The following is a 27,760-nucleotide window of genomic DNA, read 5'->3' on the forward strand; positions in this document are numbered from 1 at the left end:
ATTAAGTTTGTAGTATAAAGTCTTGTTTCTACCCAATAAAATATATATTCCACAAGGTTGGAAATTTTTGTCTATTTGTATTCCACCTGTGTTTCTCAGATACAAAAATAAGATGGGCCAAATATCTTACACTGCTCTCAGACCACACCCAGCAGAGGCTGCAGCTGAGTTACAGGGCCATTGTGTATGATTTTGATACTGGGGTTTGAACCCAGGGATGCTTTACAACTGAGCCACATCCCCCGCCCTTTTTATTTTAAGATAAGGTCTCCAAGTTGCTGAGGGTCTCGCTAAGTTGTTAAGTTTGGTCTTGAACTTGTGATCCTCCTCCTCAACCTCCTGAATCACTGGGATTACATTTCAGAATCTATTGTGGGACTAAGGTGAGCAAACCTGTCCTGAGCCTCACTACCTCCTGTTCCTGTTGTCTCTCACCAAGAACCTCCTGATGCAAACAAACTGTAAGATGCTGCCCAGTGAACTTCCTCCTGGTTTTCATGCCCTTGTGAAATCTCCTCATGTTGGGAGTGTGTGGGACCAATGACTTGCTTTTAAGCAATAGAATTATGGCAAAAGTGTCATGATCATGTGAGGCTGTGACTTCTGTCTTGCCAGGTGATGCTTCCCCCCCTCCCTCCGCCCCGTGCTGGGCATTGAACCCAGATCCTTGCATATGCTAGTTAAGCACTCTATCACTAAGCAACATCCCCAGCGCTTTTTTCTTTCTGTTTGTTTGTTTGTTTTGTTTTGTTTTGAGACAGGATCTGGCTAAATTGCCCAGGCTGGCCTCAAACTTGCAATCCTCCTGCCTCAGCCTCAGTGTAAGATATTTGGCCCATCTTATTTTTGTATCTGGGACTACTGACATGCATCACCACTCCTGGTATTGATGTTGTTTTCTGCCTTCTCTGCTTGCAAGCTCTGCTGAAATGGAAAGGTCCACATGGCACTGAACTGAGTTCCATGTCTGGTCACCAGCCAACAACTAAGTGAGGCTGTGAGCCTAACAATGCATAAGAACTGAATTCTACCAACAATCACCTGAGCTTAGACGTGGATCCTCTTACATTTCATCCATTGGGTAAGACCCCAGCTGTGGCTGACACTCTGATTGAAGCCATGCAGGTGGGCAAGGGTGTGGTTAGGCTGCTCCTTCCGGTCCATCCTAGAGTGCAGCAGGGATTGGAAGGGGCACTTAATGTTTCTTGGACCCATGTGAAGCTGGGCTTTGGGGCTGTGAAATAAAGCAGTGATTACTCATCTACTTGGCCACTGCTGGTCTTTCTCCTTCAACATTCCAAACAGTCCGCCTCACACATCCTGATGTAAATGCCATTGATTCCGATGTCAGTGCCAACGTCACCTCTTCCAGCAAGCACATTCCATCAGCTTATGTGTCATTTCACACTAGACAACCAACTGTAAGAATGGTGAGAAATGCAATAGTTCCATCTGGTATTGGTGTCTGGTAGGGAAAGGGAAATTGGGCAGAGCCACAGCAAGAGGTGACTTGGAATAGGGCAGGTGGACAGGTACAGGAATCAACCTAACAGGGTGGTATTTGGGCTAGAATTTCCCTACAGTCCTGGTTCCCTGAGAGTCAACTTCAGTGGATTGTTTCCTTATCTGTAAAATGGGATTGATAGCTCTCAGTCCCAAAGGGCTCTTATGAAGTTCAATTGATTAATTCATGCAAATCTTTTAGAGCATATGAAAATTTAAAGCACATAAAATTTAATTTTTTTATTTGTTCTTTTTTAGTTATACATGATAGAGAAATGTATTTTGATATATTATACATACATGGGGTATGTATAATAAATAAAGCTGAATATAATTTTTGTGATTGTACAAGATGTGGTGTTACACTGGTTGTGTATTCATATGTGAGCATAGAAAAGTTATGTCCAATTCACTCCACTGCCTTTCCTATTTCCATCCCTTCTCTTCCCTTCATTCCTCTTTGTCTAACCCAATGAACTTCTGCACTTCCTCTCCCTACCCTCCCTTGTTGTGGGTTAGCATCCACATGTCAGAGAGAACATTCAACCTTTGGTTTGGGGGGACTGGCTTATTTCACTTAGCATGATAGGCTCCAGTTCCATCTATTTACTGGCAAATGCCAAAATTTCATCCTTCTTTAGAGCTGAGTAATATTCCATTGTGTATACATACCACATTTTCTTTTCTTTTTTGACAAATTGGATCTCAAAACTTAAGACCTGAGGAAACACTTCTGAGTTTAAATCTTAGCTTAATGAAAGAATGCTAAACATTTTTGATAACACTGGGATTCATGGCAACCCTTTTGCTACCTGGGACTTGCAAAGACAGTGAATATAAATGAAACTGTGGGGACCCTGAGACTGGTGAGGTTACTGCTACCTCCACAACTCTGGATTCAACCTGGGGTATGTGACCTCACATAAAAAATGATCTTAGAAAGGAGAAGGAAGAAGGAGGCAATAAAAGGCCAGGGAAAGAGCCAAGGCAGTTTATTTAAAATGACTATGAAACCTTTCTCTGCATAAGAAAGAAAGGTGTGGGCTTCTTGCTCAGCCAAGTCCCTCTGCATATTTTTTCTTCTTGGGCTCATGAACAGCTTCAGGGTTATAGACTGCAGGATTTGGTGTGTGGTTCATTTTCACTGCTGATGGCACGATGGGAGTCAAGTCCACATCAGGAGCAAGGTTCGGGTATGGCATGGGCAAGCCACCCACAAGTGCTGTCCTGTGAATGCCATGCGGCTGGGAGCCTGCTTCACTGTGTTGGGGGAAATCCCCCATAGAATCCTTCACTAGAGGCAAAATTCTGCATGTGCCTGCTCCCTCATTCCTCCAGGCTAGGGATCCAGGGCCCTCCACTCACTTTTTCTTCACTGGGACTACTGCAGTTTGCACCATGTTCCAGAATTGCCCAACTGAGGGATCCACATCATCTGAGTTGATGATCTTATCATCTCACTGAAAGTCACCCATGAGTTCTTCCTTTTCTGCTCTGGTCTCTGAATGTCCATATTTCCTTCCTTAATGTGAGGATAGAAATCCACTTCTTGTGGACAGTGTTGAGCTCTGTCAGGTTATCAAGCTCAGTTTCTTTCTCTGGAAGTCCCAATGGGTCCTTGAATTCATAATCTTCATTCATCTTTTCCTCTCCTTTCACAGCTGATGGCAATGTCTGAGGTTTCTTGTGCAGTGTGTGCCTTTGTGGAAGTGCCAAATGAGACTGTGGAATTTGAAGTGGCTTGTGAGTTCCAATTGAGTGTGACCTAAGAAAATGCCATGTGTACTGTTTTTTATTTTTATTTTTTAATATATATTTTTTTAGTGGTAGTTGGACACAAAACCTTTATTTTACTTACTTATAAATAAACAAACCCAGGACCTCGCACTTGGGAGGAGAGAACTCTACTGCAGAGCCACAACCCCAGCGCCCCCCTACCCCCACCCCTCGGCATGTGTACTGTTAAGTGCTACATCCTGTGTGGCCAAACTTGCAAAGCTGATAAGACTCTCTTTTTTTTTTTTAAAAGAGAGAGAGACAGAGTGTGTGTGTGTGTGTGTGTGTGTGTGTGTGTGTGTGTGTGTGTGAGAGAGAGAGAGAGAGAGAGAGAGAAAATTTTTTTTTAATATTTATTTTTTAGTTCTCCGCGGACACATCTTTTTTTTTTTTTTTTTTTTTTATTGGTTGCTCAAAACATTACAAAGCTCTTGACATATCATATTTCATACATTAGATTCAAGTGGGTCAACATCTTTGTTTGTATGTGGTGCTGAGGGTCAAACCCCAGGCCGCAGGCATGCCAGGCCAGCGCGCTACCGCTTGAGCCACATCCCCAGCCCAGAGCTGATAAGACTCTTGCACAGAGCCTCCTCAAGCAAGGTGTTTCCATAGCAGCTAAGCATCCTATGCCTTGCATAGAAACTTTCCCAGGCATCAGATATGCCACAGTCATGAAGTCATCAGAGACCCTCAATCTGTCATTGTTGTCCCATTCTGCATTGATATCCATGAAAACTCTCTTCAGATTCTTATGGTAGACTGATGCAGCATGAACCTGAGAGCAAGGCTGGTGGTCAATGGTAAAGTCACACAAATCAAGTTTTCTCCCAAATAAATAATATTTTTTCTCACCAATAATGAGTTTCTCAATTAATTTGTCTCCTTTGACTACATCCAGATGTAAACCAGGTGGGGGTTTACCTGCCCAGGTTGGGTAATTGAACAGTGGGAGGCTGGAGCTGGAATTTGGGGCTGCGGTATCTGTGTCTCCCCCTCCCATTTGGCAGGCCTGAAGCACACCAGGAAACTCCCACATTTTCTTTATCCATTCCTTTGTTGAGGGCACCTAGCTTGGTTCCATAGCTTGGCTATTGTGAATTGAGCTGCATATACGATTTATTCTGTCTTTCCTATTCCCATCTCCCTTCCCTTCCCTTCATCCCCTTTGTCTAATCCAATTCTATTTCCTTGCCCCTTATTATGTGTTTTATTAAAGCAGAGCCATAATTATTCTAAGTACAGCAAAGAATCTCTTCTCTCCAACATTTATCCTGGTGCCCTGAAAATGGAGAACAGTTTTTTTTTTTTAAACCTGGTGGAACAACCAGTATGAGAAAGTCCTAAAGTAACACACACACATACACACAAACACACGTATGTCCATAAATGTGCACAAAAAAACATACATGCTTATACACACACATTCACACAAACCCACATACATACAGTTGCTTATTAATATTCATGCATATGCATGTACACAGACAAGCCCATTACATACACCCTTCAGATCTGCCAACTCAGCCTTGGGGTCTGATCTATTCTCACTCAATCTCCTTTAGGAAACTTAGGCACCTGAGGGAGAAGGACCAGAGAAATTTTGACCCATGTGAAGTAGACTCACTTCCCAGGCACTGTGGGACTTTCTGGGCCTTATGTATCCCTGCTCCTAGAACCCTCCTAGAGAAGCAGGAGGTCCATCAGATCAAGACTGTGGAGTTCAGAGGCAGCCATGGGACTTGGACAGCCTCTGAACTGGGGCACAGTCTTAGGGCCTGCAAGAGTCTCTAGCATCTCTCTTCATCAGCAGCTTCTCAGCCTGTGCTCCCTCCAGCGAGGTCCCTCCCAGGCTCTGCTACACCACAGGATGTTACTACATTAACCCCAGAAGTAAAATCGGCAGAAGTCGTAACTCAGCCCTTTGGGGTGAGGCACTCTTAGGACACCAGTATGTGGAAAGCCTGACCTCGTCATCACTTGACGTCTTCTCCAGTACACAATTCCCACGATGAGCAGAGGTATCATAGCAATCAAAGTTACAGTGACTACAGCTTCAGATTTCTCACTGGTGTGTTCGTTGGGCTGAGAAAGTGGATCTGAGAAGAGAAGGTGAGCAACTCTTACCACCAGTTTTCAGCCCTGACTTGGCTGAAGGTTTCTGGAATGCCCCCTGCTTTCCCCAGTAAACAAGTCCTGTACCTTCAACTTCTCCTTACCGAATCTCAGGGTGAGGGGCTCAGGCAGCCCCTCATGATGCACATGGCAGGTATATCTCCGCTCCTCTCCAGCAGGCACCACCACGGCTGCCCATTTCTGGAAGTTTCCATCCCCTGCAGGCCTGGTCTCCACTACCTCCATGTCCTGACTCTGATCTTCCTCATCCCGCTGCCAGGTCAGGGAGATCTCAGCAGGGTAGAAGCCCATGGCCCAGCACCTCAAGGTGATTTTATTTTGGTCAAGGAAGGGATGGTAGGTCACACGTGTAGAGGGAGGCTCTGTGGATAAAGCAGGGAGGACCCATGCAAAGACTTATTGTAGTAGCTACTCTAATAACAAAGAAAATGCAACTCATGATGGTTTGGCTACCAACCAGGGCAAGGCAGGGGGTGTCAGCTAGGCAGGTGTGGACTAAGTACTATGCTAAACTGGGATCCAAGGAACTGTCCTAAGAGCTCAGTCCCAACATTCTTTTTTAGAGCAAGAGCCATGTCAAGACTCTCCATCTTCTCATCAAGCCACTGGTCAGTGTTTCCAGATAAATGTTGATAGGTGCTCAGAGCTGCCATATCTCTAGTGGAAAAGGGGCAAAAGTGTAACCCCCCGCCCGCCCCCCCCCAGCCTAGGAACATGCCCAGAGGTCATGAGAGCAGTTTTGCCCCAGGGAGGACTTAGAAAAGGGGCAGACAGCATTTTCCAGGATACTTGCTCAAATCCATAGCTCCTGCTGTGTGGAAGCCCCCTTCAGTACAGTGGCCCTACTCACCTACACAAGAGAGCCTATATCCCTATGCCCAAGTAGTCCTGGGGAGCTTTCCATCAACTCTGAAGAAAGAACCGAATGGGTGGGCTGAGGGAGGTCATTACCAGTTCGGTTCAAGCTCTTCCCTCCAAGCTTCAAATATCTCCGCAGCCACAAGATGCATTCCTTTTCCAAATAGCTCTTGTCTTTTTCTACCAAATATCTATTGTCCTCCCACTTCTGCTTGGTGTGGCGAGCAATTGAAGAGACTGCAGTGTATTGAAGAGTGTCCAAATCCAAGATCAGGTAGTCACTGCCATCATAGCCATACTGCCAATGCCCCCAGACTCTGTTGTTTTCCTGCAGCTCGCAGCCATAGGTGAACTGAAGGGTGTGCAGGCCTACCCATCCCCGAGACAGGCATGTCAGAAAGGGCAGATGTACCCCATCAGGGTCCCTGCTCCCTCCACAACTGATCCCTTGGCTTCTCCTTATGTGAAGTTCACACTTTGGACAACTTAGTTTGGTCCCTGATACTGGTCTCTTTTATTTGCCATTAGCTCTGCAGCAGTGAGCGGTCTATGCTGGGTTCCAGGATGTCTTGAAAAAGAGTTGGCATTGCCATGAATTTGTCAATTGGACAAATTATTCAACCTCCATAGCTCTCTATCTTTTGTACATGGAAAGGTTAGAGCATGACCACATAGATTTCCTTCTGTGTTAATTGTATCAGATTCTAATCATATCAGATTCCAATCATATCATTTCCAGCTTTCTGAAAACAGGATCACTGTACACAGCATTAATGTCAGAGGATACACCTCTGTGCTCAGTATTAATTCCTTGAGGTTCCAGAGAAGGCAAACTTAGCATTAACAAGCACCAACTTCTGCTGAAAACATAATGAATTTCAAAGTCAAATATAAATAACTCTGAGACTGCCCCAGCTTGGATTAATTGTGCCCTCCCTTGGGGTCCACAGTCCACAGGATCAAGCTTCTAAACCAACACTCACAAAGTATACCAAACTTTGTGCATTGTCTCTCCCCTTCCATGTCATGAGCCCTTTCCAGGTTGTGAATACGCTGGTATCTGTCCCAGTGATCTGGCAAACCCTGTGGAACACATTCTCCTACCAGTATCAACTGGTAAAAAGCTTCAGTCTTCAGCTTTCATTATACCTCTCACTGATTTAAAGGCCCTTTACAAACTTATTTCAATAATCCCAAGCAGTCAGGAGAAACTAGAGACCAGTAAGCTACATTCTGTTCCCTGAATGCACTCTGCCCAATCCCACCCCACCCTTGGCTGTGCCCTAACTTCTGGCTGCATGAAATGTATTTATCTTCCTAGCCCAAACCATACACATCCCATAGGTTCTATCCAAAGTTCCATCTCATTCATGAAACTCTCCCTGACCACTGGATGTCTTGTCTGTCTACTTCATTAAACTATTTTTCTGCTTCTCATTTGGCATTTAAGGAGGTACTGGCTTTTGACATCTTTTGGGATGCCTTATAGTGTCAGTAACATGTTTCCAGCCCTATGGGTGCTTCCCCATAGTAATTGTAAGTGCTTTGAGGACAAACACTTGGTCATGTTTTCTGGTTGTCCCCCTCCAGCACTGAAAGATAAATACTAGGTATATATCTGCAACCCAGTGAGTCTGCTGAATATTGAACTAAGAATGTCCATAGACCTTGTCCCCGGGGACCAAACTGGGCTAGCTTTTATTCTCAAGTGAGAACTTGTCAAAATACTTGCTGAGGGCCTCCGGCCTGTGGGGCTGGGGTGAGGCTGCTTGTCCTGCTTTCTCCCAGGCACATACCTGACAGCTCTCGAGGGAGCTCTTTGCTCTGACTCCCATTCATGCTGCTGTTGTAGTACTGTTGCACATTTCTCAGACTTAACTGGAAAATCTTCATCCGAGTCTTGAAGATCTTAGTCTCATCATCAAAGTATTCTGGCTTTTCCTTCAACCAGTCAACACAAGGATCTGCCTTCATCCCCTCGCTGTCAAAGTGAATAAAGAGTTGGTTGTCCACGAAGCCAGAGGCAGTAAACTTGGGGATGCCTGGGCGTGATTCAGACACAGCTGAGTAGAAATACTCCAGAGAGTGCGTTCCTGAGGCAGAGATCATGGATTCAGGTAAGCTTTGGTATTGGTTGAGGATCTAGCTCACAGTATGTGAGGGATGAGAGAGAGAGAGAGAGAGAGAGAGAGAGAGAGAGAGAGAGAGAGAGTGTGTAATAGAAGAGACAGGGCATATAGCATAAAACAATGGAAATAATGGTGCAGAAGAACCCACCAGCACAAGTGCATTCAAATTCCACATTCTATACTCAGAGAGAATTCAAAGAATTAACAAAGAAATGTTAAGTGCAAGATTTCAATAAAAAGTTTTTATGAAGAAATTCTTGATCAGGGCTTGGGAAGAAGGATCTGGAGTACAGGGAGGTTTAAAAATAGCCCCGAGGGCCGGGAATGAGGGCGGGGAATGACAATGCCTGAAATAGACTTCTCCTCCAGGTCCCTGCTATAGTGCCACAACAGTTCAACCGCAGAGGCAGAGGCCCCTCCCCCCACTTCCGGTTTAGGCACCAGTGCTGGTCTTGCAAGTGTTTCCCTAGACCATTTTTCCCTCACTGTAGGCCACTTTCTTTCTTATAGTTCAGCTTATTTATAGAAAAAGTGGACAACAGACAGTCTTTAGCCTTACTTCTCCCAGCTCCCGGGTCTGGCTTCTATTCCCCAAACTTTGGATCCTTTATTGTCCCTCATCTGGAATCTCTACTGGCTACCTTTGGTCTTGCCCTCTTCAGGTCTTTGCTGAAATGTCACTTCCTCTGGGAGAATCCACCTCACTCCCCACCCCTCACTGCTGGCAAGGTGAGCTTTTTCTGCTACTTTGCCTCCAGGATCAAGGGACATCACATGATTATGGACTCACTTTCAGCTTACCAACAAATCCCACAGAAATAGCAACTTTTCTTTCTTGTTACTCATTGTATTCTTAGTTCCTATAACTACTGTATTAGTTAGCACCAGAGAAAGAAAACTAGAGGAAAAAAAAAAGTTAGGATGAAGGAACTGCCTCATGCAGTTCTAGGAACAAGTGAGAATTGTTTCATGCAGTGGAGGTGGGGGAAAATTCAAAATCTGCAGGGGAGACAGGCTGGTGACAAAAATCTGATGTTGCAGCTCAAGTCTGAAGTCACTGTGGAGGCAAAATTTCCTCTTCCTCAGGGGCCTTTTTCTCTTAAAGTCTTCAACTGACTGGGTAAGGCCCAACCACAATTACGGAAAGCAATCTGTTTTACTCAAAATCCACTCACTTAAATATAAAACTCATCCAAAATACCCTTAAAGAAACATCTGGAATAATGGTTGACTAAAAATCTGCATTGTCCCAGGCTTGGGACAATAGCTTCTCATTAGTTTGTTTAAGGGAGAATGGCAAAGTAGTAGCTAAGGGGAAAAAAAACTTTTATGTAAATTTAGTGATAGAATTTTCCTGGATAAGACACAATCAAGTGAGTACATTAATGATGCATTTCCACGTGAATATATTGTGTGTGTGTGTGTGTGTGTGTGAGAGAGAGAGAGAGAGAGAGAGAGAGTGTGTGTGTGAATGAATCTCTTTCAGTTCTAACTACCCTTAAAACCAAGGATCAAAATGAACTCAGAACCATTGTCAAATACCTGTATCACAAATTGTTTTTTTTTGTTTGTTTGTTTTTTGGTGCTGAGGATCGAACCCAGGGCCTTGAGCATGCAAGGCAAGCATTCTACCAACTGAGTTATATCCTCAGCCCCAGTATCACAAATTGTTACAGCATAACTTTCTCTCTCTCCTTTTTCCTTCTAGTGCTGGGAATTGAACCCTGGACCTGGCCTATGCTAGGCAAGTACACTACTATTGAGCTACATCCCCAGCCTTTCTTATTTTATTTTGGGACAAGATCTCACTAAATTGCCTGGTCTGGCCCTGGGACTTGCCATACTCCTGCCTCAGCTTCCCAAGTAGCATGAATTACAGGCCTGTGCCACCACACTCAACTAAAGCATACTCTTCTTAAAAAAAAAAAAAAAAAAAAAAAAAAAAATATATATATATATATATATATATTGTAGTTGGATGCAATATCTTTATTTTATTTACTTATTTTTATATGGTGCTGAGGATCGAACCCAGGGCTTCGCACATGCTAGGCAAGCGCTTTACCGCTGAGCCACAACCTCAGCCCCTAAAGTATACTTTTCAAAAATAATTAAGCATAGTTACATTGCTGTCACTTGAAAATATTATAATTAATAATTTTATGAGGTATTTTTTTTTAAAAGCTGTTATTTAAATTATTTTATTTTTATCCCATCCTTTTGATTATCTGTTTTTGGTACTGGAATTGAACCATGGGTGCTTTACCACTAAATGGCATTGCCAGCCCTTTTTGTTTTGAGACAGGTTCTAAATTGCTGAGGCTGGCCTCAAATTTAGGATTCTCCTGCCTTAGTCTCCTGAATTGCTGGGATTACAGGCTGTGCTCCACAGTGCCCAGCTTGAATTTCTATTTTTAAATATCTCATAATGTGCCAATGCATTGATGTACACTTATTTCATAAATACATAAATATTTTTAAAGTAAGGAAGAAAAAAAATAAAGTAAGGAAGATACTTTGAAAACATTGGCAGGAGATGGTGGGTTCAGACACCCAGTTTCTGGGGTTCTTTTTTAAATTTTTTTATTCTAATTTGTTACATATGACAGAATAATACATTACAATTTATATTACATATATAGAGCTCCCTCCCTCTCCCCTCCCCCTCCCCCTTTCCCCCCTCCCCCTCCCCTCCCCCTTCTCCTTTCCCCCTCCCCCTCCCCTCCCCCTTCTCCTTTCCCCCTCCCCCTCCCCTCCCCCTTCTCCTTTCCCCCTCCCCCTCCCCTCCCCCTTCTCCTTTCCCCCTCCCCCTCCCCTCCCCCTTCTCCTTTCCCCCTCCCCCTCCCCTCCCCCTTCTCCTTTCCCCCTCCCCCTCCCCTCCCCCTTCTCCTTTCCCCCTCCCCCTCCCCTCCCCCTTCTCCTTTCCCCCTCCCCCTCCCCTCCCCCTTCTCCTTTCCCCCTCCCCCTCCCCTCCCCCTTCTCCTTTCCCCCTCCCTCCCCTCCCTCCCCTCCCCCTCCCTTCCTCTCTCCCTCCCTCTTCCTTCCTCCCCTCCTTCCCCCTCCCTCCCCTTTTCCCTAGCTGGAGTTGATCTAATCTTCCCATGCTCTCCCTCCCAACCCCACTATGAATCAGCCTCCTTAAGCCCCTCTTTGTTGTTCTTGTGTGTATGTGTGGGTGTGTGGTGCTGGGGATTGAACCCAGGGCCTTATTCATTCGCTGCAAGCACTCTACCAAGTGACTCTCTTTTCTACGTAGCTTTTTTTTTTTTTTAAGTTGTTGATAGACTTTATTTTATTTATTTATATGCAGTGCTGAGAATTGAACCCAGTGCCTCACACGTGCCAGGCGCGTGCACTACCACTGAGCCCCAGTCCCAGCCCTTCTACATAGCTTTAAAGCTCCAAAACCGTCAATGTTGAGCACACAGGGTGCAGCATTCAGAGGTGCGCCAGCTTCCTACTAGTCTGCACCGCCCGCCCTGCTTTGCCAGAGCCCTTGTTTCCCAGACGCCGTAGGCTGGCGAGTAAGGACCTGCAACCATCGCTAAGATTTTAGAAAGTTACCCCGGAATTGCAAAATGCCCTGAAGTTTTCCGGCTAGGGTCTTTCTCCCCTTCGAGTTTCTCCCACAATTCTTGACAGCCCGCCGCCCCAGTCACCCCTGCTGTTCCACTCACGGGCGCGGGTGCCCTTCAGGAAGCTCAGGAACACATGCAAGAGGACAAAAGTCCATAGCATTTTCTCAGCTGTGCTGTTGATTGACCACGTCACCCGGGAGTCCAGACCCACACTGCGAAACTCAGTTCCGCCATTAGCTCGAAGTGGAGGGAGGCGCTCTGAGAGAAACGAGAGTTAAGAGGATCAGTAAGATAGAAACTGTGGGTGGGGTGTGTAGAGAAGAGGTTTACATAGGGTGGTTTCAGAAACGATGAAGCCTTGAGCTATGGCTTCTTCCTCACCAAATGCAAATGTCATTACACCTACCTAGGAAAAAAACAGGGACTTTTGGAAAAGTGTAGATATGAATGTTTAATGAGGGGAAAATATTAAACATGAAGATCAAATGATGCCTATGTTAACAACAAACGTTCAAACGTTGGGGGTGGGGGGGGAGCCACAATCCCAGCCGGGCCAGAGTAATTTTAAATTTGCAATTTGCACTCCTCTGATTACTGTGGAATATGAGCCTTTAGCATATGAGCACAAACATATTCTGCATCTAGCTCTTCTGTTTTCAGGCGGCCGCACTTTTCTTGCAAAGAGGAACGAGAAGGATGCAGTTGCAAGAAGAAAAAAAAAAAAAAGTCCGCCCTGGTCACCCAACTGCAGCCAACTCCGTAGTAAACAACTTGCCCAGGAGTTCAAACCCTTAAGATAGGAATCCAGAGAGCAGCCTGCCTGGCTTCTCCCCTTTCTCCCCCCTCTTAGAATTCACTGAGTCCCTGGTAACTACTTTAATCTCTTTGGAAGGCAGGGTCCCCAGGCTCTAACAGCCTGCCACTAGGCCGCACCTATTAAAGGTCCCACAACACCTTAATGTTTACACACTCAGAACCAAGCTTCCAAACTTGAATCTTTGGGGGACACGTTGAAAAGTTCTCAAACCATAGCAAAGACTATTCAGATTTTGTTTCTTCTTTAGTTGATTTCAGCAGTTTGTGACTTTCCAGATATTTGATCTTTTCAACTAAGTTACCTAATTTGTTGGCATACAGTTGTTCATAACATTCTCTCCTCTTAAAATTTTTTTTTAGTTGTAGGCGGACACAATACCTTTATTTTATTTATTTATATGTGATACTGAGGATTGAACCCAGGGCCTAGGCAAGTGCTCTACCACCCAGTCACAACCCCAGCCCCAAAATATTCTCTTAAACTTCATTTCTGCAAGGTCAGTGATAATGTCCTCTATTTTGTTTTTTATTTTGTTCATAGTTATTCATAGTGTTCCCTTTCTCATCTTTTAAATTTCAGTGAGGACATTACTGATCTTTCCATCCTGACTTTGGGACTTTGGCTGTGTGTGTGTGTGTGTTTTCTCTTTTGGTCAGTCTAGCTAAAGCTTTATCAATCAATATTGCTGATCTTTTCCCAGAACTTACTGTTACTTTCATTGATCTTCCTCGTTGTCTTTCTGTTTTTTATTTCATTAATTCCCAATCTTATTTTTACTCCTTCCTTCTTTCTATTGCTTTGGTTTTAACTTGATCATCCTTTTCTAGTTTTGGAATGTGGAAGTTTAGTTTTTTCATTTTATTTTACTTTGCAGTGCTAGGGATGGAACTGAGAAACTCCCACACGCTAGTCAAAAGTCTCTATTGCTGAGCTACAGCCCCGGCCCAGGTTATTAATTTTAAATAGTACTTTTCCAATGTTGACATTTACTGTTATGAATATCCCTCGAAGCATGATACTAGCTATATTCCATATACTTTCCTATGTTATCATTTTTGCTTACTGAGCTCAAAATATATTCATTTTCCCCTTTCTCTTTTGACTTGTTGATAATTTAGAACTGTGGCATTCAATTTCCAAATAATTCTAGATTTTCAAAATTTTCTTCTATTGTTGATTTTTATTAATTCATTGAAGTTGGAGAATGCACTTTGTATGATTTCAGACATTTTACATCTTTCAAAACTTCATTTCGGAGGTTATGACCTATCCTAGAGAATGTGTTGGTGTGCTCGGCAAGAATATATATTCTTTATTGGTGGATGAGATGTTCTATAGATGTCAGGTTAAGTCAGTTTTCACTATTTAGCCTTCTACATATTTGATGACCCTTAAGAATTCTCTAGGGCTGGGGATGTGGCTCAAGCGGTTGCGCGCTCGCCTGGCATGCGTGTGACCCGTTCCTCAGCACCACATACAAACAAAGATGTTGTGTCCGCCGAAAACTAAAAAATAATAAATATTAAAAATTCTCTCTCTCTCTCCCTCCTCTCTCTCTCTCTCTCTCTCTCTCTTTAAAAAAAAAAAAAGAATTCTCTAGCTAGGTGTTCTATATTGAGATTAGGGTGTTTAGTCCAACTATTAATATTGAACTATTTCTTCCTTCAATTCTATCAGTTTTGTTTCAGATAGTTATATGTTTATAATCATTTTTACCTTCCTGATGAATTGACCCTTTTATTATATTACTGTGTCCCTAATTTTCTCTAGTAACATTTTCATCTTAAATCTATTTTGTCCAATATTAGTATAGCTACTTGAGATTTTTTTTTTTTTTTTTGTACCAGGATTGAACCCAGAGGTCTTTAACCACCTCTGCCTTTTTAACATTTTATTTAGAGACAGGGCCTTGCTGAGTTGCTTAGGGCCTTGCTAAGTTGCTGAGGCTGGCTTTGAACTCTTAATCCTCCTGCCTTCCAAGCCCCTGGGATTACAGGCGGTCACCACCATGCCCAGCTACTTGAGCTTTCTTATGATTACAATTTACATGGTATATCTTTTTCCATTTTTTAAAAAACTTTCATCTATTGTATATGAATCTGAAGGGTCTCTTATGGAGAGCCTATAGTTCGATCTAGTTTTTTTTAATTTGTTCTTTTTAGTTATACATGGCAGTATATTTTGACATATTAATTCAAACATGGAGTATATCCTATTCTCATTAGGATCCCATTCTTGTGGTTGTACATGATGTGGAGTTTCACTGGTTATGTATTCATATGTGAACCTAGGAAAGTTATGTCAGATTCATTCTACTGTCTTTCCTATTTCTGCCCCCTCCTTCTCTTCATTCGCCTTTGTCTAATCCACTGAACTTCTATTCTTCCCCTTCTTCACCTTATCATGTGTTAGCAACCACATATCAGAGGATCTAGTTTGGTTTTCTTTTTAACATTTATTTTTTAGTTGTAGATGGACACAATACCTTTATTTTATTTTTATGTGGTGCTGAGGATTGAACCCAGTGCCTCACACATGCTAGGTGAGCGCTCTACTTCTGAGCCAAATCCCAGCCCAGAGGATCTAATTTTTTTAAAAAAATAATTGAGTCATAAAATCTCTGCCTGTTAATCAGTATGTGCAGTCCATTCACGTTTAATGTTATTTTTCAAATAGTTGTTTTGTGAAATAGTACTCCATCCATGGAATGCAATCCAATAACGTAGTTGGTTCACAGGTTTCTTTAAATTTTCCTTTAAGACTAATAAATAATCAAGTAACTTGTGGGAGAACAATAGGTATACTAACCCTGAGAATAAACATGTGGAAACAAAGGAAGCCAGCTAAGAAATAATTGATAGTCATTGAAAATAATAAATAATTAAGAAATAAGAAGGCAAGATCAATGGGACTAACTTCTGATGGGGTCAACTGAATATCATTGTAAAGCTAGAATTAATGGTCAGAATGATGTAGGACAGAAGAGGCTGGACACCCGAGGAATTTTCAGGAAGCAGCTTTATTAGCTACAGCAGTCCAGAGTGGGCTATTGCCTAAAATTCTCTGGACCATGAGTCTGAAAATTCTTTGAACTTTATACCCATTAGGAGGAGAGGTTTGAAGGTTTACCTGAAAAGTACTTTTTGTTTCATTTTTTAGGCTAGACAGAGGTTTCACAAGGTTTTTTTTTTTTTTTTCTTTTTTCCTGCAAAGCTGGTATTTACAAAAAAAGGTGAAGCCATAAACCAAATGCCCTCTGCAGAAGTTTTTGCTGATATCCAGTGTAAAAATTTTTCTGACAAGAAGAGAAGCTCAATTGTGATGAGGGGGTCCTGGAGAAGCTTATATGTTACAAATATAGGTAGGGGGTCAATTTAGTGGGGGTTCCTGGTCTGCTCCAAGGGGTTTCTCAATATATTTCAGAAGAAATATTACTTAGCTAGACACACTAAGATGAAGTTAGCCTGGTCCTGGACCTTGGCACCTGCATTAACATAGGACTGACCTGGGGAATGAAACCCCCCTGAATAGGAGGGTTGCCAAGACAGTTTTAGAAAGGACCAACTAGGGTCAGAAACTCCCCTGCCCAATGTGAAGGAGGAGTTAAACACTGGATTGGTGAAGGCTGCAGAAGGTGGACCCCAGTTCTAGAAAACATAATACAGTAATAAATTTGGAAGTAGCATTATGTTTCCTTTCTCTGCTTGTACTCAACTCACTCTCTCAAGTGTGTTCTTTGCCTGAGCCTTACTTTCATTTGTAATAAGATTCTCTTTTTTGATTTTTTTATATCTGTCTCTGAAGTTTCTCTTGTCGGGACACAAGAACTGAGGCTTGGACCTTTGGCTTTCCATTTGACTGTAACTGTTGGGTTTATGTTTGCCGTTTGTCATATATATATATATATATATATATATATATATATATATATATATATATATATCTCATATATATGTATATATGTATGTTTGTCTTCTGTTGCTTCTTTTTTATTAAATATTTTTTTGAATTTTTTTCCATAGAGATTTAATCTTCTAATTGCTTAAAAGAGGTCACAAATTTGTGTCCCTCAAGTTTCTAGAGTTTGCATGCATATATGTTTTCACACTCTTAGCAAACAACTAAGGTAATAGTTAAAATTTACAAACCAGTTCTTTTTATATAAAGCTTTAGATTTGTGACATCTCTTGGGAAAAAGTATAATATCTAACAACACTGTTTCCAAATGTGCAGATTTCCACTGTGACTCTGCTGCTGAAGCAGACCAGGTACACCCCCCAACATCATAATTGTAATAATTAACCTTCTCCAGGGACCCCCCCCACCCCCACCCCCACAATTAAGCTTCTCTTCTTGTCTGAAAGATTTTTACAAAGAATTTTAGCAGGATTTCTTCAGAGAGCTCAATGTGGTTGGAAGCTTCCTCTTTCTTGTGAAGGCTAGTAGAAGCTAAGTCTGCAACCAACCTTGTTACTGTACAAAAGACACTGTCTCTGTTTTCTTGGTAAAAATGTGTAAAACTTCTGTATAGCCTAAAATATGAAAAAAAAGAGTAACTTTTAAGTACCACCCACTATTATGAAAATTCCCAAGGGTATAAAAGTTCAAAGAATTTCCAGATTCAGGGTCCAGAGACTTTTAGGCATTAGTCCCTCTGGACCACTGCAGCTTAAATAAACCTGCTTCCTGAAAATTCCTTGGGTATCCAGCCTCATCCTATATCACTGCCTCTAAAGACAGCATGTGCTTGATGGGTGTGGTGGCCCTCAGCTTAATCTTAGCAACTTGGGAGGCTGAGGCCAGAGGATTGCAAGTTTGAGGCCAGTCTCAGCAATTTAGGGAGGCCCTAGGCAACTTAGCAAGACTCTGTCTCAAAATAAAAAATAAAAGGGGCTGAGGATGTGGCTCAGAGGGTAAGTGCCCCTCGGTTCAATACCTGGTATCAAAAAAAAAAAAAAAAAAAGAGAGAGAGAGAGAGAGAGAGGGCATGTACTTTCAAGGTTCAACCCACTCCTGTTACTCTCTTTCATTCCTCTGTTCAGGCTATCGATCATTTTGCCTGTTTTTAAATTTTATTTAAAGAAATATTAAGTATATTTTTTTGCATATGTGTTCTTTCATTCATTTTTTTTTCATGCTTTCTAGCAAATCTTTAAATTTTTTAAAAATTAGTTCCTTTGAGTTAAACATAATATTAGGATTTTTAAATAGATACTTTATAGTAAGCTCCATGTCATTTTCTTCATTTTTGTCTATATTTTGGCTAACTTTTATGGTGGTTTTGCTAAAAGTTACAGCCTGCCCCTTAAGTTGTCACATTTTTCTTCGATAAATTCTAATTTAATTCCAGTAAGCACAGTCATCTTGTTTCTTTATGGTTTTGTTACTGCTCCTCCCCTTTGTGCTACTGTTATACCTATCACACCCATATGTTACACACCCAAAAATATAGCAACTTATATATTGCTTTATATAATTTTATGCCTTCAAAAAGGAATTGAGGTCAGGTGCAGTAGCGCACGACTGTAATCTCAGTGGCTCAGGAGGCTGAGGAAGGAGAATTGCGAGTTCAAAGCCAGACTCAGCAAAAGTGAGGCACTAAGCAATTCAGTGAGACCATGTTTCTAAATAAACTACAAAATAGGGCGGGGCTGTGGCTCAGTGGAAGAGTGCCCCTGAGTTCAATCCCTGGTACCAAAAAAAAAAGTTGAGAGATGAAAGGAGTAAGACACATTTAATTAATTCTTTTATATTAAAGTTAATTACCATTTCCTGGCACTCTTCATTTCTTCTTGTAGATTGGAGTTACTACTTCATATTACTACCTCATTCTACTATAGCTTTATCCCCTCTCCCCATCCTCTTTGCTGTTTTTCTCATATGTGTTTGTGTGAATGTGTATGTACACATGTATCATATTTTGATGCCACAAGTCCCAAACTATAATTTTACAGTTATTATTTCATGTAATTTATTTTCATTTATTTATTGGGGGGGATACCAGGGATTGAATTCTGGGCACTCAACTACTGAGCCACATCCCCAGCCCAAAAATACAAAATAAAATTTTGTATTTTATTAGAGACAAAATCTCACTGAGTAGCTTAGCACCTCCCCATTGCTGAGGCTGGCTTCAAACTCACAATCCTCCTGTCTCAGCTTCCAGAGCTGCAGGGATTACAGGTGTGCGCCACCGTGCCTGGCTCATGTAATTGACTTTATATTAGTTAAGAGAAGATTAAAATGTGTGGTATTTTAAAAATAATGATCGTCTTATTTTTTTAAATTTCTTCATCAGATTGGTTTTACTTTCTGGTGTCATTTCTTTTCATCCTGATGAACTTACTTTAATATATATCATATAACATATTTGCTAGAAATATGTCTTTTCAGTCTTTATTTATCTGGGAATGTCTTCATTTTGCCTTAGGCTTTGAAGGGAGGTGGTGCTTGATATAGAAATTGATTGACAGGTATTTTTTAAAAATAAATTTCCTGTAATTTGAATTTGCTACTGCCTCTGACCTCTGTTGTTTCTGATTTGAAGTAAGCTGTTTTTGTGTAAGCACACACACATGCAATACTGAGAGTGGGGTCATTACCACAACTATATCTGAAGATGTCAAGGAGCCTTTGGAATTGTTTAATAGGAGTAGGTTAAAGGAATTTGGAGGAGCAGGTTAGAAAAAGCTTAGAATGCTCTAAAGGGAGCATTACAGATAATTCTGGTGAGGGCTCAGAAGACCAGAATGCTGATGGTGATAGGTGACAGAAAGATATGAGTGGTGGGAACATGATGTTAAGGGAATAATTTGATAAGATAGGCCCACTGTGCTGACCCCCATGCTTTCTTTTCCAAGAAGCAATTTACCTGTAGCCTTGCATGGCTTAAGTGGACAAGATTTGCACTTTCCTCAGCAAACTGCCTGTTGTCCGCAGGAAAAATGTGGGCCTGAAATTCCAATAAGGAGAATACAAGTTACCCTAAAGCGGGTAATTTTGTGACCCTTACACAGACCAGATCCCGGAACTCAGAGAGATAAGGATAATTCCCCCTAACCATAAAATCTATAAGAACATTTTTCAGGGGCTGGGATGTGGCTCAAGCTGTATTGCGCTCGCCTGGCGTGCGTGCGGCCCGGGTTCGATCCTCAGCACCACATACAAACAAAGATGTTGTGTCCGCCTAAAACTAATAAATAAGTATTAAAAAAAATTTAAAAAAAAAAAAAAAAAAAGAACATTTTTCAATTAGAACCAGTCAGCCTGGTTGTAATTGTGACCGAGAGTTGTCATGGCTATTGGAGACTTGTCATCCTACTGTCAATCAAAAGTCAAGAGGTGGGCTAGGCGCGTGGCACACTCAAGCCTATAATCCTAGTGTCTTAGGAGGCTGAGATAGGAGGATGGCAACTTTAAAGCCACCCTCAGCAATGGAGAAGTGCTAAGCAACTCAGTGAGACCCTGTCTCTAAATGAAATACAAAATAGGGCTTGGGATGTGGCTCAGTGGTTGAGTGCCCCTAAGTTCAATCCCCGGTACCAAAAGAAAAGTCAAGAGGTGGAACTGGGTAGAACTCTCTGGGTACTTCCTGGAACCACCGAAAAAACTGGAGGACAGGAGAGGCACTGTATTTCTCTCCTCTCTGAGAGGACCCACTCTCTTTCTCGAGAGTGTCCCCTTTCTCTTTTTCTATCCCTTCTAGTAAACTCATGCCTATAACTGAGCAATTTGTCTGAAATCTTTCTGACTTGATCACAAAAATAGGGTTTATAGGGAGGTCATTGGGCTGCCTCAATTTTCCAGAAGGCCCCAGATATGTAACAATATGAATATGGGTAGTAAAGACCATGCTGTGAGGTCTCAGATGGTAAGAGAATTCTATTGGGAATTGGAGAAAAAATGACTCTTGTTACAACATGGCAAAGAACTTGAATTTTGTGGAAGGTCAAAATCAAGAATGATAGTTTATTGGCTGAGGTTTCAAAACAGCAAAACATTCAGGCTGAAGCCATGAGTATTACTGGCTTCTTTTAGTCAAATTTATAGTGACCAAAGAAAAGCAGAGTGAAAGATTTGAAAAACTTGCAGCCTGGCCAGTGATGGAGTAAAAAAGTTTGTTTGGGACAGCAAAGTATGGCAGTTGAGCAACCTCTTGCCAAAGAGATTAGCAGAAATGCAAGTCATTCATATAATAGGAAAGAAAGCTTCAGGCCACTCTTCTCTTTGCAGGCCCAATTAGAAGCCTAGAAGTGCAAATTTGTTTCAGAGACCTTCCAGGGCAAAATTGTTTCAGGAAAGATTCCTGAGGCCCAGACTTGGAATTCTCTTATATCTGAGATACATTGTGGCTGCTGTAGCCACACAGTGGGTCTAGATGCAGCATATGATGGCTGCAGACCTTGGTATTTTCCACATTAGGCTGGTTTTGCAAGAGTTGTGGGGTCATGAAGCTTTCACCAAGATTTCAAAGGAAAGCCTGGAAACCTGGACTGTAGTCCTTCAGGGAAGCGCCCAATGGAGTGATGCCTAGTGGAGCTATAGGACAGGAGATTCCAAGAAGATACAGCAACTAGCAGTGTGCCACTTCAGCATTGGAGAGCTATAGACATCCACATGCAGCCTCAGAGAGCAGTCATGTTACCTGCCCAAAGCTCTGGGGGCCCATCTTCTGCCACATTATGTTCTGGATGCTGAGCTTGGAGCTTTAGAATTTAATGTTTGCTCTGCTGGGTTTCAGTCTTGTTTTGGCCAATTTCTTCTTTCTATTTGCTTATTCCTTGGTATTTTTAATACCGAGGTGCTGAAGAAATTCAATATGTGCTCAGAAGTGGGTCAGCAAGGCAAATTTGTACTTCTGCAGAAGGGTGCGCCCCCAAAGGGAATATGGCAAGCAAGCACTCCTGGGAGGGTAGTCTGCCAATATTTATCCCTAAGGAAGCACTGCCATTTGCTCCTGATAGGAAGAGATTGGAGGTACAATTGGATACTTGTTAGGGAAATTTTTAAATGGCTCCATCCTGACCACATGGTTTCCTAACTTAGGATGGTTCCATTATACACGTGAAACTTAAGTTACAGTAAACATTCCTGTGTTGCATTACAGGCTTAACTTTGACAGAAAACAAGACAAATCTTACACTTCTCTTTGGAATATTTACCCAGTGCTTGTCCCGTGATTGTATCTCAGAAATATGTAAATCAATTTTCTTTTCTTTGTTTGCTTTTGTTTTTATTTTTATGGGGACCCACAGCTGAAAGTTTTCCTGGACTCTCAGACTTTGATCTTGAACCTTACACTGATATTGGAACAGTTAAGATTTTGGAACTCTTAAGGATGAAATGAATACATTTTGCATTGTGAGATGGACATGAACCCTTAGGGAACAGGGACAAAATTTTATGGCTTAGATGTGGTTTGAGTGTCCCCAATGGTTCATTGACACTGAACCACATCCCCAGCCCTTTTTATTTCATTTTATTTATTTATTTATTTTTAATTTTGAGACAGGGTCTTGCTAAGGGCCTTGCTAATTTGCTGAGATTGGCTTTGAACTTGCAATCCTCCTGCCTCAGCCTCCTGAGTTACTGGAATTACAGGTGTGTGCCACTGGGCATGGTGACTTTGCGTATTACATTATCTGATTAGGTTTACAATGAATATTGGTGTAGTATACATGGTGATAATACCAGAAGGGTAGTTAACTGAAAATATGATATTGTAAGTTTTTTATATTTTACTGGATGTAGTTCAAGGTTACCTTAAGTAGATTGTGAAATTTAAAGATGCAGATTTCAATTTCTCAACCACAGTGAGAAATGAATGCAAATATATACAACTAATAGCTAGTAGAGGCATTAAAAATTTTAAAGAATTATATATGTAAAGTTAAAAAAGTATATGTAATGTTTCTGTTGTTAGTTATTCCTTTCTGTATAAGTTAGTTATCATCTAACATCATTACACTTTAGGTTTTTCTGCATTTCAAATTACTTGTGCTGAAAGACTTCTAGCAAGGAATCTGGTCCATTTTTGTGTACCAGATACTTGTTTTTGCCTTGTTTCCTCCCTTTTTGTCTATTAAGAGATTTATGTAAAATAAAATTCACTAATTTGAGGTGTAAAGCTACAGGAGTATTGGTAATTTTTCAGAATCATTAACCACTGCTATGACCAGGATATGCTCTTAGCTACCTTTGCCCTAAACTGTCCTCATCTGCCTTCCTGCTTGATCCTCTCCTCCACCCTAGCTCTAGATGACCACCAATCTCCTTTTTGATTATAATTTTAAATATTCTAGAATTTCATGTACATACAACCATAGAGTATATAATTTTGTTATAATATAGTTATTTTTAAGCTTTGTTGTGCTATGTTGCTTTGTTGTGTGTGTTTTAATATTTCAATTTTTTTTTTTTTTTGGTGCTAGGGATTGAACTCAGGGGCACTCAACCACTGAGCCACATCCCCAACCCTATTTTGTATTATATTTAGAGACAGGGTCTCACTGAGTTGCTTAGTGCCTCATCATTGCTGAGGCTGGCTTTGAACTCGTGATTCTCCTGTCTTAGCCTCCTGAGCTTCTAGGATTATAGGAATGCACTGCTGCACCTAGCAATATTTCATTCATTTTTAATACTGGGTATTGTTGAAATACTAATTTATCCATTGGATTTCCTACTGATAATATGTTAAACAGGTGGGTTATTCCCAGTGTGGGTCTGTTAAAGTAAAGCCACTATGAACATTTGAGTATAGTCTGTCTGTGTAGGTAGGTTTTCCAGGCTTTTAGATAATATGCCCAAGACTGGAGTTGTTCGGTCACAAGGTCAGTGTGTTTAATGATATCAGAATTTGTGATACTGTTTTACAAATGGGTTGTAATTTTTTCACATTTCTAACAGTAATGTGTTTTATATGCTATTGATATGCAGTATTGTCACAAGTGTTTTTAATGTTATATATTCTAGTTGAGGTGAGGTAGCATCTTTGTTTATCTTTGGTGACTACTGATGGTGAGCATCTTTTCAATACTTATTAGGGCTGGGCACATGGTGCATAACTGTAATCCCAGCGGCTTGGGAACCTGAGGCAGAAGGATCATGAGTTCAAAGCCAGCCTCGGTAACTTAGCGAGGCCCTAATCACCTCGACAAGAGCCTGTCTCTAAATAAAATATTAAAAAGGGCTGGGGATGTGGCTCAGTGGCTAAGCGCCCTTAAATTTAATCCCTGGTACCAAAAAAGGAAAAACAAAAAAGCTTTTTAGGGACTTGCATGTCTTAGCCTGTGAACTGTTCTCCACATCTTTTGTCCATGAAGGTGTTTGTCTCATTGAATTGTAAATATTCTTCATATATTCTGGATATTGGCTATATGACAAACATATTTCCTGCAAAATTTCTCTCCCTTTCAGTGGCTCATGTTTTAATTTCCTTTACCATGATTATTAAAAGGGTTATAATCCATTATATTTTTGTTTTATATTTTATGCTTTTTGCTTTACACTTCATGTAGTCAAATTTTTTTTTGTTAATCTAATTTCAATAAATTTTCTCCTGGGTTTGTAAAAAGATGTTTAATAACTTTTTTGCATTAGCTATATTGTGATTTAACACTTGATTTTGATGGGAGGTAAGGATTGAGCTCCATTTCCTTTTCCCATATGGATTTCATTCAAGGTGTTCCAGTAATATGTGTTGAAACTCTGTGTTTTCTCCAACAAATTATCTTGGCACTTTTGTCAAAAAATAAATGAAATGTGGAAAGAGAGAGAGAGGGAGAAAAACTGATAATAAAAGTGTGGTCCCATAGCTGGACTCTTATGTTAGGAGTGATCTATGTGTCTATTCTTATACCTATGCCATGTTTTGTTGATTACTGTATGTTTTAATCAGCTTTTCTTTGCTATGACTAGAAGGCTGGACAAGAACAATTTTAAAGGACAAAAAGTTTATTTGGTGCTTAAGATTTCAGAGGTCTCAGTCCAGAGAAGGCTCACTCCGTTATTTAGGGCTTGAGGTAAAGCAGGACATCATGGTAGAAAGGTGTGGCAGAGGAAAGCAACTCAGGACATGGCAACATGGAATCAGAGAGAGAGCAAGAGAGGGCACTTCCCTCATCACGGGAAAATATAAACCCCCAAAGCCAGTCCTCAGTGACCCATCTCCTCCAGCCACACCCTGCCTACCTAAAATTATCACTCAGTTCATCCCTATCAGGGGATTAATGCACTGATTAGGTAAAGACTCTCATAACACAATCATTACATCTCTAAACTTTCTTGCATTGTCTTGTACCTAAGCTTTTGGGGGACACCTAATATCTAAATCATAACACTGTAATTTCCTAAGTTTTGAAATAAAATATTTTAAGCCTTCCAACTTTGTTCATGTTTTTCAAATGATTTAGCTATTCTAGGTTGCTATAGTTTGGATGGTGAATTTCCCCGACATGTTGGCTTGATCCTCAACCCATGGTTCTATTGGGAGGAGCTGGGACATTTAGGAGATGGACCTAATAGAAGCAAGTTAGATCACTGGGGGGTGGGCCCTTGGAGGAAATATTGGGAACCCAACCCTTATTTGTTTCTATATTGGATTCCTGGCTGGCATGATTTGAATGATTTCCTTCTTCATGTGTTCCTACCATGATGTATTGCTGTGCTACAGGTCCAAAAGCAATGGAGCCAACTGACCATGGGTTAAAACTTCTGAGGCCAAATAAGGCTTTCTCCCCTCATATGTCGTTTGTTTTATCTCTGACATTTAGTCACAATTATGGAACATTGACAAACATGTGTATTATACCTTTACCTACACATTTTAAAAGCAACATGTCTGTATGGAGACATGAATTGGTGTGAATATACTTTATATAAGAACAGAGATATGAAAAATTGTGCTCTATATGTGTAATAAGAATTGTAATGCATTCTGCTCTCATGTAATAAAATAAAAAGCGATTTAAAAAAAGCAACATGTCAATTAAACCTGTTTTGATTTCTTTGGATTGTATTAACTCCAATTGATTTTGGAGAGGATTTTCACCTTAAGGATATTGAGATTTCCAGCTCTGGAGGCTGAGACAGGAGGATTGCAAGTTCAAAGCCAGCCTCAGCAAAAGTAAGGCACTAAGCAACTCAGTGAGACCTTGTCTCTAAATAAAATACAACATAGGGCTGGGATGTGACTCGGTGGTCGAGAGTCCCTGAGTCCAATTTCCCTTCATCATATTTAATAGTTTTGAGAGTAAAACCCTCACATCCTTTAAATGAAATTTATATTCAGGAATTCTTTTACACTCCTAAATTTTTTTGTTTTAGACTCATTTTAGATTTACAGAAAGTTGCAAAGAAGTACCGGAAGTTGCCATTTATCCTTTATCTAGGTTGATTATTGCATGTTTATTATAATTAAGAAATTATGGACTGGGGATATGGCTCAGTTGGTAGAGTGCTTTCCTTGCCTGCACAAGGCCCTGGGTTCAGTCCCCAGCACCACACACAAAAGTTGTTTTATTAAAACTGACTAAACTATTTTAGTTTATCTTACTATTTGTATTTTGTCAGTTTTCAAGCTAATGTGTTCTTTTTTCTGTTCCAGGATCCAATTCAGAATATTGAATTTCCACCCGAGTCTGATTCTGAGAATGGCGGAGCTTGGGGAGGCGGACGAAGCGGAGTTACAGCGCCTGGTGGCCGCTGAACAGCAGAAAGCGCAGTTCACTGCACAGGTGCACCACTTCATGGAGCTATGTTGGGATAAATGTGTGGAGAAGCCAGGGAATCGCCTAGACTCTCGAACTGAAAATTGTCTCTCTAGCTGTGTGGACCGCTTCATTGACACTACTCTTGCCATCACCAGTCGGTTTGCCCAGATTGTACAGAAAGGAGGGCAGTAGGCCACCCCTTAAGAAAATGACAAAAGCAGTGGACTTGTTATTAAGCAGATTGAAGTGCAAGTGGGGGAGGAATTGTCAACTGATTGTCAAGTCAGCATCAGGCTGTTACCAAGTTTGTTGGTGCTAAAAAGTAACAGATCGAATGTTCAAAAAGTGAAATTTTATTTATTTGGAATTCAGAAATTCCAGGTTGTATCACACCAGTTATTCAATAAACATGAATTCTCCAACTTAAAAAAAAAAAAAAAAAAAGAATATTGAATTTCCTTTAGCTAAGTATGTTTGATGTTACTGAAAGTGGAGTTTATAAAATTATCCTTTCCTAATTGTTATTCCTAAGATAATGGAATAAAATTGATTTGGGTTTATTGAGACTGTATGCTATGGCCTAGCTAAATTAATTGATTGGCTGTGGAAATTTTGGAGAGTTCTTTAGACTTTTCTATACAAATACTTGTGTTTCCTGCAAATAAGGACAGGTTTACTTCTTTCCTTTTTATTTATAAGAAATTATTTCATTTTTTTTTTCTGTTGTACTGGCTATGTCATCCTCAATAATGTAAATAAAAATGGTGAGATCTGACACCTTATTTTGTTGTGAATTCCAAAAAAATTAAAAAAAAGTGTTGAGCCTTTGATCATTGAGACAGATGCTAACTAAAGAATTTTATTACTCTCCCTAATCTTGTTGAGAAAGTTCCTTTCAATCCCTAGTTTGCTAAAAATTTTACAATGAAATGATGTTCAATTTGGACAAATGCCTTTCCTGCATTCCTTTAAAGGGCTAAGGAAAATATTAAAGATCTTTCCTGTCTATATGCCTGCCATGACCTTTGCATATCCTTGATTGAACATCTGAAGAATGTTGACTTATTGTGTTTGGTTCACTCATGAAATCTTAGAGTTGTTCACTTATCTCAAGGTAAACACTCCCTTCTTTCTGAAATTTGACCCGTCCTTGGGAAAATAAAATCCTTGAGGGGGCTGGGGATGTGGCTCAAGCAGTAGCACGCTCGCCTGGCGTGCGTGCGGCCCGGGTTCGACCCTCAGCACCACATACAA

General features: G+C 41.0%; 2 protein-coding genes, 1 long non-coding RNA gene and 1 pseudogene across 8 annotated transcripts; 2 read left to right on the top strand and 2 right to left on the bottom strand.

Moving 5' to 3' along the window:
- The first annotated feature begins 226 nt into the window (after positions 1-226).
- Positions 227-1,264, top strand: LOC139706250 (uncharacterized). Its single transcript, XR_011707886.1, has 2 exons — positions 227-821; positions 920-1,264. It is a non-coding gene; the product is annotated as an uncharacterized lncRNA (long non-coding RNA).
- Positions 1,265-2,479: 1,215 nt separating this feature from the next.
- LOC114081625 (nuclear inhibitor of protein phosphatase 1 pseudogene) lies at positions 2,480-3,144 on the bottom strand (annotated as a pseudogene).
- On the bottom strand, positions 2,480-12,471 carry LOC114081624 (DLA class I histocompatibility antigen, A9/A9 alpha chain-like). 3 transcript variants are annotated; one of them, XM_027923087.2, is made up of 7 exons: positions 12,387-12,471; positions 12,080-12,238; positions 8,070-8,366; positions 6,367-6,642; positions 5,499-5,777; positions 5,249-5,378; positions 2,480-4,057 (listed from the first exon to the last, which is right to left on the bottom strand). In XM_027923087.2, the coding sequence occupies exons 1-7, from the start codon at positions 12,454-12,456 to the stop codon at positions 4,024-4,026; spliced, it is 1,245 nt and encodes a 414-aa protein (XP_027778888.1). In that variant the 5' UTR covers positions 12,457-12,471; the 3' UTR covers positions 2,480-4,023. The 3 variants fall into 3 exon arrangements, with proteins under 3 accessions (XP_027778888.1, XP_071469655.1, XP_034491239.1); XM_034635348.2 differs by lacking the exon at positions 2,480-4,057 and adding an exon at positions 4,064-4,561; XM_071613554.1 differs by lacking the exon at positions 6,367-6,642.
- LOC114081626 (mitochondrial import inner membrane translocase subunit Tim8 B) lies at positions 8,302-27,343 on the top strand. 4 transcript variants are annotated; one of them, XM_027923089.3, is made up of 3 exons: positions 8,305-8,390; positions 10,111-10,146; positions 26,401-27,343. In XM_027923089.3, exon 3 carries the CDS (start codon positions 26,447-26,449, stop codon positions 26,696-26,698), a length of 252 nt encoding a protein of 83 aa, XP_027778890.1. In that variant the 5' UTR covers positions 8,305-8,390; positions 10,111-10,146; positions 26,401-26,446; the 3' UTR covers positions 26,699-27,343. The 4 variants fall into 4 exon arrangements, with proteins under 4 accessions (XP_027778889.1, XP_027778890.1, XP_027778891.1 ...); XM_027923090.3 differs by lacking the exon at positions 8,305-8,390 and adding an exon at positions 8,921-9,131; XM_027923088.3 differs by lacking the exon at positions 10,111-10,146 and having other exon boundaries at positions 8,302-8,390.
- The last annotated feature ends 417 nt before the right edge of the window (positions 27,344-27,760 follow it).

The sequence above is a fragment of the Marmota flaviventris genome, chromosome 6, assembly GCF_047511675.1.
Source record: "Marmota flaviventris isolate mMarFla1 chromosome 6, mMarFla1.hap1, whole genome shotgun sequence".
In the NCBI taxonomy this organism is placed as follows: domain Eukaryota; kingdom Metazoa; phylum Chordata; class Mammalia; order Rodentia; family Sciuridae; genus Marmota; species Marmota flaviventris.